The 17,720-nt window shown below is 44.0% G+C and overlaps 1 protein-coding gene across 1 annotated transcript in view; it reads right to left on the bottom strand.

Annotated features, from left to right (window-relative positions):
- Positions 1–9,002: 9,002 nt before the first annotated feature.
- CLRN1 (clarin 1) overlaps positions 9,003–17,720 on the bottom strand; it is a 46,985-nt gene continuing 38,267 nt past the window's right edge. The window contains exon 3 of the mRNA XM_019967939.2: positions 9,003–12,213. Coding sequence (XP_019823498.1) covers positions 11,948–12,213 — 266 coding nt within the window. The 3' untranslated portion in view covers positions 9,003–11,947. The remainder of the gene's footprint in view (positions 12,214–17,720) is intronic.

The following is a 17,720-nucleotide window of genomic DNA, read 5'->3' as shown; positions in this document are numbered from 1 at the left end:
ACTGTATGTTTGATCATAATAACATAGAATTATATGATCATGTTTTTTAAGAAGAGTCCTTCAGTTCAGTTCAGTTGCTCTGTTGTGTCTGACTCTTTGCGACCCCATGAATCGCAGCACGCCAGGCCTCCCTGTCCATCACAAACTCCTGGAGTTCACTCAGACTCATGTCCATCGAGTCAGTGATACCATCCAGCCATCCCATCCTCTGTTGTCCCCTTCTCCTCTTGCCCCCAATCCCCCCCAGCATCAGAGTCTTTTCCAATGAGTCAACTCTTCGCATGAGGTGGCCAAAATACTGGAGTTTCAGCTTCAGCATCATTCCTTCCAAAGAAATCCCAGGGCTGATCTCCTTCAGAATGGACTGGTTGGATCTCCTTGCAGTCCAAGGGACTCTCAAGAGTCTTCTCCAACACCACAGTTCAAAAGCATCAATTCTTCGGCACTCAGCCTTCTTCACAGTCCAACTCTCACATCCATATATGACCACAGGAAAAACCATAGCCTTGACTAGACGAAGCTTTGTTGGCAAAGTAATGTCTCTGCTTTTGAATATGCTATCTAGGTTGGTCATAACTTTCCTTCCAAGGAGTAGATATATACTACAATATTTATGGGTGAAACGATGTGATGTCTGGGATATGCCTCAAAATAACCCACTTGAGGAGGATCTGAAGTGAATGAGTCCATATAGATGAAAGAAAGTTGGTCCAGAGTTAGCAGTTGAAGACATGTAATAGGTAAACAGGGCTTCATTATATTACTTTTTTTAATCATGTGTATATTTGAAATTTTCCATAATAAAAAGTTAAAAATATCTGTGTTCATAACCAGTAATTTAAAATTTGTATTTTTAAAGGAATTTAGTCCAAAAAACCTTACACAAGAGCCAAAAGTAGTTATTGTGTCTTTGATAGAAATTTCTGGTAAAAAGTTTCCCTATGAGAAAAAAAAAATTCTTGAAGAGGAATAACTGTATTAAAACCTATAAGCATTAAAAAATTTCAATTGCTGAAATATAGTTTATTAATAATTTTGCTATTGATACATAATTATTTAAAATCTTACAGTAAATAGAAAAAGAAAACATAGAACTTGCTACTAATTCCCTAGCCAAATGTACCAGCTTTTATTAAGCTTGCATATTAATCATATAAATATTTAGCATTTACCAGTGCCTCCTGGATGATGGATGGTCTTATATTATTTTTTCCAATATAACTGTAATAAAATTATTTCTTGGGCTTGAAAACAAGTCTGGGTTAGCAGTGATTGGTATAGTGGTTTCTTAATCATCAGGAACCCAGGCTTTATCCATTTGTGTCTCTGTCATCCTCATACTTGGCTTGTACCTCATGGTCCGATATGGCTACTTCACCTACTGCCATTAACTCTGTATTCCAGAGTGTGGAAAGGAGAAGGAAGAAAGGACAGGCCCTTTAAGAGCATGACGTGGCATTTGCACATGTCATTCTAGCTCATGAAACCCCTAGCTGGGCAACCGTTCATGCTGCTAAGAATGTTTTTACTATATTGTAAGGGGAGAGAGGCCATTGATGGGAGGGACAATGAATAGCCTCTTCCATTGATACCTTATATTAAAAGATAGATATGTTTATGTACAGTTTCCAAAAGTCTCCCTCTTGATCTGAATCTATTTCTTGCTTTTCTCTTTCCTCCATCTGTCTTCTGGTCCCTCCTCCCCTTTTCCTTGGCATCTTGTGAATAGCTTAGTTTGAGAGTGCAAGTGACTACATTCCTTCAGTTCTGGTGGTTCCGATCCAGACACCCACTCACCTATTATTCATGCATTTCTACCCATTTAGTCATTTGTCTCCCCCACACTCACACACAAAGTTTGGTTTTGCAGCTCGAGAGACATAGGTTTAAGTCCTACTTCCTCTCCTAGTCTGTCTGTGATCTTGGGTTAACTCCACTAAGCTTTGTAAGCCTTGTTTTCCTCACCTGGAAGAAGGCATCATTGTATCTTAAAGAGTCCCTGCTTAGCCTACTTATCTGATAACTGTGAGGATGAGAATAGTCGTGGGGAAGTGCTTGGACTTTATAAAGGGTGAAGAGCCACATTGCTGGGAAGTAATGCACAGAGGGAGCCCAGGTATGCTGTACCTTCCCAAAACCTGATCATCCTGCTCTTCTCATGGAGTGAGCTGCTGGGAGCCATGTAGCTGCGTGTGACCTTATCCCAATCATAGCAGATTCAGACATAGAATTTTGTCCCCAACAGGCTTGACTGTTTATTTGGGGAATATGCATTTGAACTGAAGAGTCATATGATGGTTAGAGAATCCTCTAAGTGGTTGCGGTCTGTAGGAACCAATCATAAACCCTGGGATCCTTGGAGTTCAGCAAGTCTTTGTATTCTGTGTGATGCCTTATTCCTTCAACATATTGCATTTCTGTTCTTTGATTTGTTAGAGTGGTTTCTTTTCCGTACAAGAACCTCAACTAAGAAACTCTATTATTGGCAAATTTGGCAGAATGTAACATTTGGTGCTCTCATCTTATAAATCTGTGCCTTTTCACCCTCTCAAAGTGAAAGGTAAATGGTGGTTTTTTGTGTTTCCGTGATCTTTCCCAATCATAACTGGGCATTAGAAGAGGCTCTGACAACAATTATTAATGCTATAAAAAATGTGAATTTATGTGTGTGTATGTATGTATGTATGTACATATATATGTGTATATATATCCCTGGAGAAGGAAATGACAACCCTCTCCAGTATTCTTACCTGTAAAATTCCATGGACAGAGGAGCCTGGCAAGCTACAGTCCATGGGGTTGCAAAGAGTCAGATACGACTGAGCACAGCACACACACACACACACACACACACACACACCTCTCCCAGGGTGATCAAATGAGCCTTAATTCCACTTATATAATAAAAGAGTTTTCTGTGTTAAAACAGAAATGAGAAGGTGGACTTCCTGAAGAAAAGGAAGAGCTTTCAACCTTCTCCACCTCCATTTAACACTAAAGCACTATGAGCAGATGACAGGGTGTGCTCTTCTCCAGCACACCCTCTCCCTATCACAGGCTCCATGCATTCTAGAACCCTAGGGTTGCAGAGCATCCCTGGGGAGCACTTCCTTTGCCTTGGGAAAGCAATCTTCTCACAGAAGCCTCAGAGTCAGGTAGGCTGTGAGCTGCCATGGTGTGAGCTGAGGTAGCAGACTTGATTCTGTGGGAACAGGAGGACTTAGAAACTTTCAGAATGAAGTAAAAGGGACTGTTTCAAATCCTAAAAGATGATGCTATGAAAGTGCTGCACTCAATACGCCAACAAATTTGGAAAACTCAGCAGTGGCCACAGGACTGGAAAAAGTCAGTTTTCATTCCAATCCCAAAGAAAGACAATGTGTAAGCATGTTCAAACTACCACACAATTGCACTCATCGCACACGCTAGTAAAGTAATGCTCAAAATTCCCCAAGCCAGGGTTCAACAGTATGTGACCTGTGAACTTTCAGATGTTCAAGCTGGATTTAGAAAAGGCAGAAGAAGTAGAGATCAAATTGCCAACATCCATTGGATCATCAAAAAAGCAAGAGAGTTCCAGAGAAACATCTACTTCTGCTTTATTGACTATGCCAAAGCCTTTGACTGTGTGGATCACAACAAACTGTGGAAAAGTCTTAAAGAGAAGGGAATACCAGATCACCTTACCTGCCTCCTGAGAAATCTGCATGCAGGTCAAGAAGCAACAGTTAGAACTGGACATGGAACAACAGACTGGTTCCAAATAAGAAAAGGAGTACATCAAGGCTGTATATTGTCACCCTGCTTATTTAACTTATATGCAGAGTATATCATGAGAAATGCTAGGCTGGATGAAGTACAAGCTGGTATCAAGATTGCCAGGAGAAATATCAATAACCTCAAGATATGCAGATGACACCACCGTTATGGCAGAAAGCAAAGAAGAACTCAAAAGCCTCTTGATGAAAGTGAAAGAGGAGAGTGAAAAAGTTGGCTTAAAACTCAGCATTCAAAAAACTAAGATCATGGCATCCGGTCCCATCACTTCATGCAAATAGATGAGGAAACAAGGGAAACAGAGATTTTATTTTTAGGGGCTCTAAAATCACTGCAGATTAAAAGACACTTGCTCCTTGGAAGAAAAGCTATGACCAACCTTGACAGCATATTAAAAAGCAGAGACATTACTTTGCCAACAAAGGTCCGTTTAGTCAAAGCTATGGTTTTTCTAGTAGTCATGTAGGGATGTAAGAGTTGGACTATAAAGAAAGCTGAGCACCAAAGAATTGATACTTTTGAACTGTGGTGTTGGAGAAGACTCTTGAGAGTCCATTGGACTGCAAAGAGATCCAACCAGTCAATCGTAAAGGAAATCAGTCCTGAATATTCATTGGAAGGACTGATGCTGAAGCTGAAACTCCAATACTTTGGCCACCTGATGTAAAAAGCTGACTCTTTTGAAAAGACCCTGATGCTGGGCAAGATTGAAGGAGGGAGGAGAAAGGGACAACAGAGGATGAGATGGTTGGATGGAATTACTGACTCAATGGACATGAGTTTGAGTAAGCTCCGGGAGTTGGTGATGGACAGGAAGCCTGGAGTGCTGCAGTCTATGGGGTTGCAAAGAGTCGGACATGACTGAGCGACTGAACTGAACTGAAAAGGGACATGAGTGAAAGGGCCAGGTAGGGATCAATGTCTTGGTTCTCTTTATGGCTGGAGGCTATTAAGAGCCATGAAATTTGGAAATTAAATCTAGTATGATTGTTATCTATGTTCGTCTACTGGGAAAGTCTGGGGATATTTAGATTGGTTTCAGATGGGTAAAGAAAAGTCAGGAAAATTTAACTTTTGCCCCAGTATTACAGAACTGGTGAGAGCAAGAGTTTGGGCTTAAGCCAAGTCGCTTTCCCACTTCAGCAAGCTGATTCCATTGGAGTTCACTTACTGAGAAAATAGTCTATATTTTAGTGGCAGCATAGTTTCAGTGATTTGAGGAAACTGATTTAAGTTCTAAGAGAAGGGGCCAATGCCTTGTACATCTTTCCTGTAGGGTGTGTGTTTGAAGCTTAATCAATATCTCATGAGTCATTTTATTCACTAGAACCAGCATCAGCATCCTCTCTTAAATGTTGTAGGAAGTTCACTGGCAAAGAATTGGGAAGACGTAGTTGAACAATAGACCTTATATCTAACATTGCCACCCCCTCCAAAATGAAGAAGTGAAAGTCCTGGTAGCTTCATGGTTAGACAGAAACCAAGGGGAAGAGTACATGCAGGATGGTAGGAAGGAGACTGAGTTTAGGGACTTCAGTAAACATTAGGAGTAGTCAGATCTCTGGAACAGAAAGAAGAGTTGAAAATTGACCATCATTCAACAGAGATTTATCAAGTGCTTAGCACATGTCAGGTATTGTTCTAGGGACCAGGGATTCTGGGGACCACTGCTGAGTGGACAAAACAGAATTGATTTACAATGAAAGCATTTCAAGGATTGGGTTATATTTTATTTACCTCTCTCCTTATTATGTTCTTGTCATTCAAAGATGATGGAAAGACTTGGATTTGTAAAATCTGTATCCCCCTTGTTCAAAAAAACAAAGCAACTTCTAAAGTAGTATGCAATTAATGATGAGATTATAAAATAGAAGTAGAAGCAATAGGTAAATACATTTAAAAAATTTAAAAATCATTGGAATATGGACCTGGCCTAGAGTAAGCCTTGTTACTAAGACACATGTATCCTTGAAATGCTAGACACCGCAGGTGAGCCACAGACAGGGCTTTAGGCTTTTCAGTGGGGGAAGATGATACCATCACTGAAACAACCAACCACCCATGGTCTTTGGAAGAAGAATTATAAGTCCTAATACCAAGAGGAGGGAAAAACTTAAGAATCCTCCAAAAAGCAGGTCACTCTGTGAATATGCTAAAGGACTGTATCAGAAACCAAACACCACTTGGGTGAGGCTGGGAGAGCTCTCACCATGAATCCAGCGGCCGGGTCTCTGTGGGTTCACATGGCATCTCCTCCAACAACAGAGGGGAGGCATGCTCCTAGTGAGTCAGTCCCTGCAGCTTTCTTTGGCAGACATTAACACACGGGAAAGCATGGCTATTGATCCTGCATGTGTTTCATGAGATAAAGAACTTTAATGTGATTCGCAGAATCGCTAGAAGCAAGGCAAGAGGGAGATAAGAAGGCTTGAAGTGAGCTTCCTGCAGAGAAATGTGTGCTTGTAAACACGATCAAAACCATCTCCACTCGGGCCATTTCACTCACCCAGCTTGTTATGTACAAGTGGGTCTGGCCATAGCTGTGCTGCCAGGTGGGTGAGGAAGGCCAGAGAAAGGATGGAAACAGGCTGTCACGTTTTGTTAGAATAGAAAGAATAAAGCTGGAATGAAACTGCTTTGCCTGTTCCATAGGAATCATCTAGGGTGCCCTCCTGCCCTTTTTAAAAGGGATTACCCACTGTTCAGTCAGCCAGGATATCTGTGAATACAATACACAGAGAAAAGGTGAAGCTGCATCTCTATGTCTTTCTCTCAATGTAATTCCGTGTCTTTTCTCTCTGATTTTAGAAAACAATAGAATGGGTAAGAAATAGTGAAGGAAGTTTGGTCCATCATTAGAAGGCAAGAAATGACACTAAAAGACAATGAGTAATAAAGATTAATGTGTAGGATACAGACTCATATAACCAACCATGATGGGTGGTTTTGGGGAACTTGCCAAACTGACATCCTCTTCTGGGATGAGCACACGCACAGGTACACGCAAGCATGCACATGCACGTGCGTGCGCACACACACACACACAGTCACACACTCTGCCCCCAGCCCCTCCCTATAGCTGTGACTCATCCCTCTCTTTGCTTGTGTGGAACGAGGGTGGGCACCTGACCAAGGGCATCTGGTACAGAGGCTGGCTGCTTCATTCTGGTGTTCATTCTCTCTCTCTCCCACTCCCTCCCCCACCCCCTCTCACTCATTGGTCCTGGGTCTTAGGGGATACTGTAGATCCTGTAGACAATGTAGAGATGGAGTTTCTCCTCTCATACTTTGAAAAAACAAAGCTGGTGGGCAGAAAGAGAGAGGAAAGTGAATTAAAGGCTTAGGGAGAAAACAGGGGCCTGAGCCAGTGGCCTTAGATCCACACACACAGAGGAGGGGTAGGAGAAAAGAGAAAGGAAGGGAAGGGCAACCTTGGTCTCACTGGACTTTCCGATAGACTTGCCTATCCAGGGGCTGAGTGCACACAGCGCCCTGGGTACCAGTGAGATGAAGATGCCTTATGTCTTTCGAGTGAATCTCTCTCCCATGCATTCTCTCTCTCACTCCTTTCTCACTTAAAATGTTTTAAGTGGGTCTTTGTTTTTAAATTAAATGTTTCCTGACCAAGATACTAAGTAAAATAGAATGTTTTCTTTTTTTTGAGGTAAGGAATAGAGGATTAATGGATATGGCATAAATATATTTTATGTTTTTGTATATTCATGAATTTTAAAAAAGGAAATAGCTTATTTGTGCAGGAGGAAGGGTGGCTGTGAAATTTGCTAAAAACTGGAAAAAAAAAAAAGTGAAGCAGAGTTCCCAGTGTTACGTTTCTTTTTAATTGATGTATAGTTGATTTACAATGTTGTATTGGTTTCAGGTGTACAGCACAGTGATTCAGTTGTACATTTTATATATATATGTGTGTGTGTGTGTGTATACACACACATACTCTTTTACAGATTCTTTTCCCTTATAGATTATTACAAAATATTGTGTATAGTTTCCAGTTCTTATTGCCGGTTTTATGTTAATGTGTGTTTGTAGGGTAGGGGCAATATTTCACTGGTTCTATTTGCTTTTCTGCTCCTCCATGCCTGTTTCACTCCTACACCTGTACTCCAAACATCTCTGCCCAGTCCAGGTAGCTTCATATACAATTTGGACAGAAGTGGATGACTGTGGTGAAATGTAAAAAGTGATATTAAGTTCAATGGTCACTAATTTAGGAGTGAAACAGAGTCACATACATTCTTGCAGAAGAAGGTTGCTTTTTTCTCCAAAAAGTGATAGTGTTATTCACTCAGTCATGTCTGCCTCTTTGTGACCCCATGAACTGTAGCCCACCAGGCTCCTCTGTCCATGGGATTCTCCAGGCAAGAATACTGGAGTGGGTTGCAATGCACCTCTCCAGGGGAGTCTCCCAACCCAGGGATCGAACCCAGGTCTCCTGGATTGCAGGTAGATTCTTTACCATCTGAGCCACCAGGGAAGCCCCTTTTCCTCCAAACTAGCTAGAAAATCCCTAGGGCCAGGAGGGGCAGGAAAAGGAGAGGAAGTACACTAGATTATACCTAAAATCTCTGCTGGAGTGAGGGTCATCTTTTTCCAGCACCAGAGAACATTGGGGAAACTGAGGCAGTGCCCAGGTGTCATCCTCACTGCAGTCCAGGTGAAGCCCTAGTTGACAGCAGAGAATGAGTGTCCTGTCAGCGGCCTTGCAGGAAGGACACCACTCAAGGCCCCAAGACTTGGCTTAGGACTTGTCTGACCCAGAACTGTGGAAAATTCCTCCTCTCAATGCCATGACCCCTCAGAAGGGGGAAGTGAGGGTAAGGTCATATGGTAAGGAATCTGCCTGTAATGTAGGAAATCTGGGTTTGATCCCTGGGTTGGTAAGATCCCCTGGAGAAGGAAATGGCAACACTCTCCAGTATTCTTGCCTGGAGAATTCCATGGACAGAGGAGCCTGGCGGGCTACAGTCCATGGGGTTGCAAAGAGTTAAGACACAACTGAGCGACTAATACTTTCACTTCTTTTCAAGGCAATTGAAAGATATTTTTCTTGGCTCTCAACCAAAGATCAAGAAAAAATGTTTATTAAAAAATGAAAAAACATTTTCCTGACTGTACATTTCCTCCCCCATCTTCAATGCTTTACACACAGCTAGATCCACTGTAGACGAAAGATTTGAATGAATGAAAAGGGATTTACTAACCAGCATTTGGAAAGCATACTGAAGGATACCAGCATAAGTTATAGTATTCATTTACTCTTGAGATATTTATGCAGAAAATTCATTCTCTGGTCTTCATTTTGGGGATAAGGGGATAAGTAATGTGGCTAGAGGGCCGGGGCTTCAAGGAAGGCAATGGTACAGACAGTCACTCAGTGGTTGTGGTTGAGGGTGCCCCTGGCCTGAGGCTGTATCTCAAGGGGCTTAGAGAGTGTCTCCTTGGTGTGAAGCAGAGCTTTCCTGGAGAGCAAGGCTTTGTTGGCGAGGCTTGGGTACTAAAAAATAACCACCCCAACTCAGCGGCTTTACAGAAAGTTTATTTACCACTCTTGTCACACTCCCAGGCAGGTCACAAGGCCCGCCTCTGTTTCGTTACCTCACCTCCTGGATCCCATGACTTCCCAGGCTGTACTGCCAGGGGCGGACAGAGGTGGAGGATCTCAAGTGAGAGTCTTCAGGGCCAAGCCCAAGAGTAGCTCAGGTCACCAGCCTACATCCCATGGACACAGACTCACTCCCATGGCCCCAGCTGCAAAGGAGCTGGGAACTGTGGCTTAGCTGTGTGCCTGAGAGGAACCTGATGGGGAATGCAAAACATTATCCACTACAGAGGGCCATCGGGGGAAAGGGGGCAACAAACGAGCAGGGCCAAGGGAGCCCCTGTGTGGCAGCCAGTGTGAGTCTGCAGCTTCTGGTGGGCAAGGATGCGCGTCAGACACTGCCCTTCCTTGTGTGCAGGCACTGTCTCCATTTTGCACCGGCCTTGAGAGCATGTAAAGGGATGTGAGAGCAGCTGCTCTGAAGGAGCCAAGGGGACCTCCAGAGCAAAAGACCTTTGTAATCGGCACAGCGTGCACGGAGGGAAGGCGCCCTCCTCCGCCGCCTCCTCTCCCGCCCCATATGCATGTGTTCGGTTCTGCAGCCTCCACGGGATTCAGGGAGTTTATTGTGTACGTGCACAGCCAGCTCTGCCCCGTAGAACCTGGCTTTCCGTTCCTTGCTGTTCTTTCCCACAGCGTAATAAGCACGGATGCTGATGGTGTGTGTGGACACCGAGAAAGGAGCGCCCTGCTGCGCTCCTGTTTGCTGCCCCGGAGCCAGCAGGGGGCCCCGCGTCCCCGTGAGAATGTGAGACCCAGGCTGCCACCTGGGGCGGGAGGTCAGACAGAGTGATGATTGTCATCCCTGGGCTGTGATCCTCCCAGAGGGACTCTCAGAGATCAACCCGGTCACGTCCTCCTTGGAAAGCTTTACTCGAAGGCCACATGGCACAGAGGTTTCTTCTGAGAGAAGAGAGGGAGCCAACTTAAGTGCTGTCCTCTGAGGGCCTGGGTGGTATCTTGTATTTTTGGGTGCGACCCACTTTGCAGGGACTGGCAGCCCTGCCTCCACTCCTCAGGGAGTGATCGTTCTCGTCAGGGAAGATCATTCATTCGCCTGTTAAGCTGTCACTGGATTTTCAGCTGCTGCTCTGAGTTTTCTCTGTTTATGGAACAAAGAACAATCAGGGAGGTGTTTTCTAAAGAAGAAAGTTTGGTGTTAGAAGGGAAGACAGAGAAAGGAGTCAGAAGGGACTGAGGGGCCTCTTGGGATCTCAGGCCAGTTGCCCTGGTCTGTGGAGTTCCTTGCGCTGTCCTGTCCACTCCTAGAGCAGCTGCTCTGAAGGAGCAGACGGGACCACGAAATGCTTCCGTATGTAAGTGTTTCATGAAGACTTCCAGAACTGGGTGCCCCCAGCCCATTACTGAAATAAGCAGCCTCTTTCTCACTAGATGGACTCATGGTCTTCTGGAAATTCTCCAGGTTCTTTCCTGAATGAAGGTAGAGAGACTAACATCTGGAAACGAAGTGAGTGTTCTCATGTTAGCCTGTGGGCTTCAGATCACCATCAGAGCAAGTATATAGTCAGGTACACAGTCATTTGTTTCTTGTAAATTGTTCCCCACCAAAAAAAGGATTTTTTTAAAAAGAGCCCTTTCAGAACCTCTTGTGTGGGGACTGAGTGCTGAGCAGCTGTGGCAAAGGGCCTGGTGGTCTGCTCTCTGTCATTCCCCACCTCTTCCTGAGTGCTTTCTCCAGGGCAGCCGTTGGAAGACAGATGAATGGTCAGTTCTAGGTTCAGTTGCGGCCTCTGGTCAGCAACTTCATGGGTAACTGAGGAAAAAAGTCAGCTTGGGTCATGCTTTGTGACAGACTACCACCCAAGATGACAGTGATACCGTCTTAATTCCACAACGTAATACGATTTTCATAAGTGGGACTTAGTGCTTGAAGACACTAAAAAGTTTGAAGCAACAGCTCCAATGAGTCATTTTGCAACAAATTTACTGGGCAGAATCACTTTTCATGATTCCTCAGTGGTCCCAGCAATTATGTCTATTGAAAGTACTGCGTTTCTTCTTTTTCCCTTTTAGAGGTTTATACATTTTGAATAACAGGCATGGAAATAAGACAGTGCTTTGAATGAGTTTTTAAAAAGTGCCTGATATACTTAGCATTGCTCAATTAATGCAGTATCATTTTAGGAAAGCGATTCCAGTTCTGTCTTCTGGTATCTGTGGCAACAAATGTGTGGATATTATCAGAAATAGTATTTGTTTGTTTTAAAATGTGTTCCTCAGACCTCTTGATTTCTTCCTGGCAGAGCAGACATTTTGCGCTCTGGTGTGGATGTGGAGTAATGGTTTGGTCATTCTAGTCAACTGTCTCAACTAGCCAGGTGAAGCAATTTCCCACCAGGTTGAACAACCTTCTGAAGCCTTTCTTCTGCTCCCTTTCATTTCCTGCCTGTGTCCTTAGCACCCAGTTTGTATATAATATCACATAGGGCTTGGTGCTTTAAGCTGTGCATCTAAAAGGTTGAGCAAAAGTAACCACAGCCAAGTGACCAGAGCTAGTCTCGTCTCTGTGAGAATGACAGACATGTTGGCCTTTCAGTACATTAGGTCTGCAGCTACATTAGCTGTTTCTGTGTCTTTAGATTTCGCAAAAGGGAACTGAAATCCAGCAAGTCGTATTAGAAGCCCATTCAGAAAATGAACAAAAAAGCAAATGAAAACCACCCAGAAGGAGGCAGTATATTTTTCACTTTGCGTTTTGTAGGCGTAAGTCCCTTCCTTGTAATTTGCAATTTTTTCTGAGAGGTGGTGGAGTTTCACTTCAGAGGCAAACAATATCATGACAAGACAGCCACAGGAGCCTGCAAGAGAAAGAACAAACAACGCGCTGGGACAACATTTCCTGATTGTAAGGGACGAGGAAGAGGGTTTACGTGCAAGCTAAAGAAAGCCTTTCCCACCAGCTCATTTGCATTCGTCTACAAAAATACTTCAAATACATAATCATGAGCCTGATACCCCAACGATGGGCGGCAGTGTCTGGGTTATGGCTCTGAGTGAGAAGACTTGTTGCAGGGTAGAATCGAGCCAGTCTTACAAAGACTAGGAGATGTCCCACTTCGCATGAAGAGAGGCTGAATTGCTGGGCGCCTTAAAAGCGCGGTGGTGGAATCAGGCTGCACAGCAAGCCCGGCTATGGTGTGACTTCAAGAGAGCACGTTTCTCTGTACTTCACAGGCCATACACGAAAAATGTTGTCATCTAGTCCCCTTGTGAAAGGGCTGAAAGCTTTCTCCTTCCCCTCCTCCGGCTCCCACCTGGCCACAGCTGCCCAGAGGTGTCCCTGCGCAAAGGCAGCCATGTCTAACATGTTAAGGTGGAGAGTACCTATTCTCCTTGTTTGTAACAGAACTCAGGATTTTTACCTAGGTATGTGGCTGCCTTGAACAAAGACTACATTGGTTGAGGGAGGTTGGTATGTGGGGCTAGAAAAGTTTCCTTGAAGTGTGCAGCATTAGGGGCCTCCACTTTCTTTCCCTGTTGTCCTTCCTGTCGCTGAAATATGTATGCAATGGCTGGAGCACCATTTTGGGCAATGTGGCCTTAGAAATGGAAGCCGTGTGTTATGGTAAAATAGGAAAGGAGGAATCTTGGATATCAGATACCAGGAGTCACCAGACCAGCCCTGGACTTCAACTTCTAGGTTTTTACATGAGAGAATAATAAGTATTTATTTTGTTTAACCCATCATTATTATTTTCCTCTCGTTTATTACTCATTGGTAGCCTAATCTACTTTTAAATGGTGTGACTATGGCCTGGAGTTCTCTGCAGGACAGGGGCACAACATGTTGAGTGGTGCCTGAAAACTCAGGCCCTCTCCCCTGAGGATGGAGGAAGGGAGCCCCCCAGAGGGGTGGGTGGCACAGGGGGGCAGAAGCACGTGGCAAGAAGGGGCAGAGTCGGGGACACCATGGAGAGCCAGGGCTCTGAGGGCTCCCACAGCTACAGATGCATCCCAGGTCATCATAACAGGTTGCTAGTTAAAAGGAGACTTGCTGAAATGGTTTTCTGACTTTGATTAAAACAATTTGGTTTCACACTCTCAATCTCCCTTTTGTTATATGAAAGTAGTCCATTTAAAATGTTATTTATTTGGTCACTCTGTGCTGCATGTGGGATCTCAGTTCCCTGATCAGGGACCAACCCTGCACCCCCTGCAGTGACAGTTCAGAGTCCTAACCACTGGACCACCAGGGAAGTCCCAAAGTCAGTTTTAACCTCCCAGTCTCCCCTTCCTTGTCTACAAAATGTGGATAAGAAAGATGATTCAAGATTAACATTTGATATTAGAATAGTCACAGAGAAATGCTTGCTAATTCGTCACTATTCCTCTGGTGTTTATGTATTCTTTTTGCCTTGCAAGTCTTAACCATCATCCCTTACTGCACTCTACTACACACCAAAAAACCCCTAACTCCATCAGTTAGGCTACCCTGCCTTGTTCCTTCATACGCTCTCCCATTAGATTTGTGACTCCTTGAAGAGGAGTAAGTGCTTTTGCCTTCAGTGACTGTTAATTCAGATGTCTGGGAGCAGCAATGTAGTGGCTTAAGTTCTCATTCATTAATTCACTCAATCCTTTATTCAATGAGACTTACTGATGGGCCAAGCACGGTAGTAGTGGGGAGCTTTCAACATGAAAGAAAAGGTATATGGTGGCTTCTGCTCTAACAGAGAGTATAATTGGGCAGGGAACTCAGATAAAAAAGTTATAAACCTATCGCAGTGAGCGTCATAGTAAAGGGAGGTGCGGGTGGCTATACCTGAGAGGGCGGGCAGCATCCTAGAAGGTTCTTTGGAAGTAGCTGTAGGAAAAGTTAGCAAAGGGAGGCTGGACTGTGTGGGGAGAACATTCTAGACATGAGGTGCTAACATGCAAATGTTGCCCCATTCCTTTTCCAAAGGCTGGGTTTGGGTTGGTAGAGAGGGGTAGGGTCAGGAGTGAACAGGAAAAGTGAAATTCCATTTCTTCTATTAGAATTTCACTGAGGACTGGCCCCACCAGCTTGCTCCTCGTAATCATACACCCCCAAATAACCAAATGATATAATTTTCTAGAAACTTCACTTCCCACCGGCCTCGCGGAATATTCCTTTGTAAAAATTGTCAGCCTATTTTTGTATTCTGAGCTTAAAACCAGAGCTCTCCCCTGGCAAAACCGTATTATTCCTTTATTGTTCGAACTAACAAAGAGGCTGCGATGCTGTTTTCTCTTTATCTTTTATTTGAAAATTGTGGAGAAAATGCCATTGCTTTTACCATGAGAACCTTCTTTGTGTGAGGAGATGGTGAATTTCAGACAGAAGTGAAACCCTGTATATTCTGGGTGCTTGAAAGAAAAATTCAAGTTTGGTTTCCTTTTTCAAGTTGTTTAATATTTTAAAGGTACTACTTTGTTAAGGAGACTGCATCATAGTGAGACCACATTTCAAATTCTTAAAGTCAAGGTTGCTGGGGTATCTTAAAACCAATAGCCCTTTGCTGGAGCTAATACTTCAAGCCTGCAAGCTCCCAAAACACGATGTAGTCGTTAAGAGGATAGTCTATGATTTCGCTCTGGATTTAGGAGTTATCCGTGAAGTAGACTTGGTCATTTCAGAGTCAGAGCATGGAAACCCAGCCTGAGTCTCTGCCAACCCCTGAGTGATGCTAAGACACATGGAGGGAAACAGCTCAGTGTGAACTTGGGGCATTTTTGCTTCTCTTTCCCCAGCTCTAAAAGAAATACAGGGCCACTGATACCTCTTTATGGCTTATGGAACAAAAGATACCCAAGAAGTGTTTCTCTTTTTGGCGTGGCTGCTGGGGACATGGAGAGAGGGGTGTAAGGGACAAGAATAAGTGTGAGTAATGATAAGAATAGGGTTCAGCATGTTTCTAGTTTGGCCCTTAGACTCCATCGAAGGGGTTCCTGCTATGGGCGCCATATTTAAAGGGTCCTGCTCTCTGTCCTGTTGATACCTCTCCCCCATAAGGTGAGGAATCCTTGATGTCAATGGAATGGGTCCATCTACAGTCCTTGACTGCGTTCTAGACTATACTCTTGCTGTTGTTCAGTCACTAAGTTGTGTCTGACTCTTTGGACTGCAGCATGCCAGGCTTTCCTGTCCTTCACTATCTCCCAGAGTTTGCTCAAACTCATGTCCATTGAGTTGATGATGCCATCCAACCATCTCATCCTCTGTCAGCCCCTTTTCTTCCTGCCTCCAATCTTTCCCAGCATCAGGGTCTTTTCTAATGAGCTGGCTCTTTGCATCAGGTGGCCCAAGTATTGGAGCTTCAGCATCAGTCCTTCCAATGAATATTCAAGGCTAATTTCCTTTAGGATTGACTGGTTTGATCTCCTTGCAGTCCAAGGGACTCTCAAGAATCGTCTCCAACACCACAGTTCAAAAGCATCAGTTCTTCAGTGCTCAGCCTTCTTTATGGTCCAACTCTCACATCTGTACATGACTGCTGGAAAAAGCATAGCTTTTATATGGATCTTTGTTGGCAAAGTGATATCTCTGCTTTTTAATATGCTGTCTAGGTTGGTCATAGGTTTCCTTCCAAGGAGCAAGCGTCTTTTAATTTCGTGGCTGCAGTCACCATCTGCAGTGATTTTGGAGCCCAAGAAAATAAAGTCTGTCATTTTCCATTGTTTCCTCATCTATTTGCCTTGAAGACTGTACTCTTGGGACTCAGGAATTTTCTCTGCACACAGCCCTGAGCACTCTTCCTGAGCTGGCATGAGTGTCTTTCCAGGGTCCATCTCCCCAGGGGTGGATTTTGTGGCAGGTGCTGTACAGCTCTGAGGCCTGAGAGTGGCCAAGGAAAAGAACAGCTGTTTGGCAGGCATGGTCAGAGGTTGGATATGCGGTGGAGTGTTCATATGTGCTTGCTTGAGGCCCTTTACAGTGTGGATGGAACCAGGCATGGGAAGAGAAGTGAAGAGACAGGGGATGGTACTCCTCCCTTAGCCACATTCAGGTGCAGAATTTCCAGAGCTCAAGAATTCTAAATTTGGGACTTCCCTGGTGGTCCAGTGGCTAAGACTCTACACTCCCAATGCAGGGAGCCTGGGTTCAATCCCTGGTTAGGGAACTAGATCCCACATGCTGCAACTAAGACCTGGCACAGCCAATTAAATAAATAAATATAAAAATTTTTAATTATAAGAGAATATTAATTTTTTAAGTACTCTAATTTGAATCTTGCTTCCAGAACCTTATTTGTCAAGGGAGAAGGATAGAATATGTTTCATTGAATAGTTTAGCTTATAACTTTGAACTGTTTAGACATGTGGTATGTGGACTTGCATTCATGCTCTTGCCCACAGCCTCTCAGAGGTTAGGATCATGCCTGCATGCTTCCTTCTTTCTTTGCCCAGTTACTTGTGTGTCCCCCAAGAGCCCAAACTCAGCTGGGGCCATTTCAGTCCCCACCCCCCAGGTCTGTCTATCTGACCAACACTGCTCCAGCTCACAAGAAAGATTGGAGTACAACAGATGTAGGAAAACCCAACAAGCCTTGCTCAAGCTAGGATTTAGACTATAACCAGGCACATGACTGAGGTTTTTCTGCCTGTGTCTTACTCAAAGATGAGCTGTTTTCCTTTCACGTGTTTGATTTCCCCACCATCTGGCTGGTACCATAGTGGCTTTTTCCCCTTCTCCTTTTAATGACTTTGATTGCTCAGTTAATTTCTGACTGAATAGGATAGCCAAGTTATAAGGCCATCAAACCATGAATCATCAGTCAATTAACAAACATGTGTCATGTACTAGACACTGCACACTCAGGGCTCCCCTCTGGCAGCTGTCTGGGGCTGCAGGATTGGACATCTCTCTCTCCTCCAGTCCTTACATGTAGGGAATGAAGGTCACAGCCAACAAGAACACCGCTTCTTCATCCCTTGGTGACCCCTAAGGTTGACTATGGTCTCATGGGTGGGAACATCCTGACAGGATCCATGGAGTCTGGTGGAAATGTTCCCTCAAAGGTGAAAAAATAAAACAAAACCCCAACTCTGAAGCATTCTATTATCACTAAGATTGCATTTGGGAAATAGTAAATTAGAATTTCAATTCATTTAAAACAATGGCCAAGATTTCCAAAGAGCTAACACGTCATCTTTAAACTCTTTTAGAGATAACTGGGGTCAGGATTTGCCACCCTAAATTATCCCACTTCAACATATTGATTATTTTGAATTTAAGTTACATAAGAAACAGCTAGTACAAGAAGGATACTCTGACCCTCCTCTGTCTCCCTGAAATCAGGAAATAAATTGCCCACTTGAAGGGCACCCTCTCTGCACCTGGAGG

This window comes from Bos indicus, chromosome 1, assembly GCF_029378745.1.
Source record: "Bos indicus isolate NIAB-ARS_2022 breed Sahiwal x Tharparkar chromosome 1, NIAB-ARS_B.indTharparkar_mat_pri_1.0, whole genome shotgun sequence".
Lineage (NCBI taxonomy): Eukaryota > Metazoa > Chordata > Mammalia > Artiodactyla > Bovidae > Bos > Bos indicus.
The sequence above is the reverse complement of the archived record's forward strand: the minus strand, read 5'-3'. Positions and strand labels throughout refer to the sequence as shown.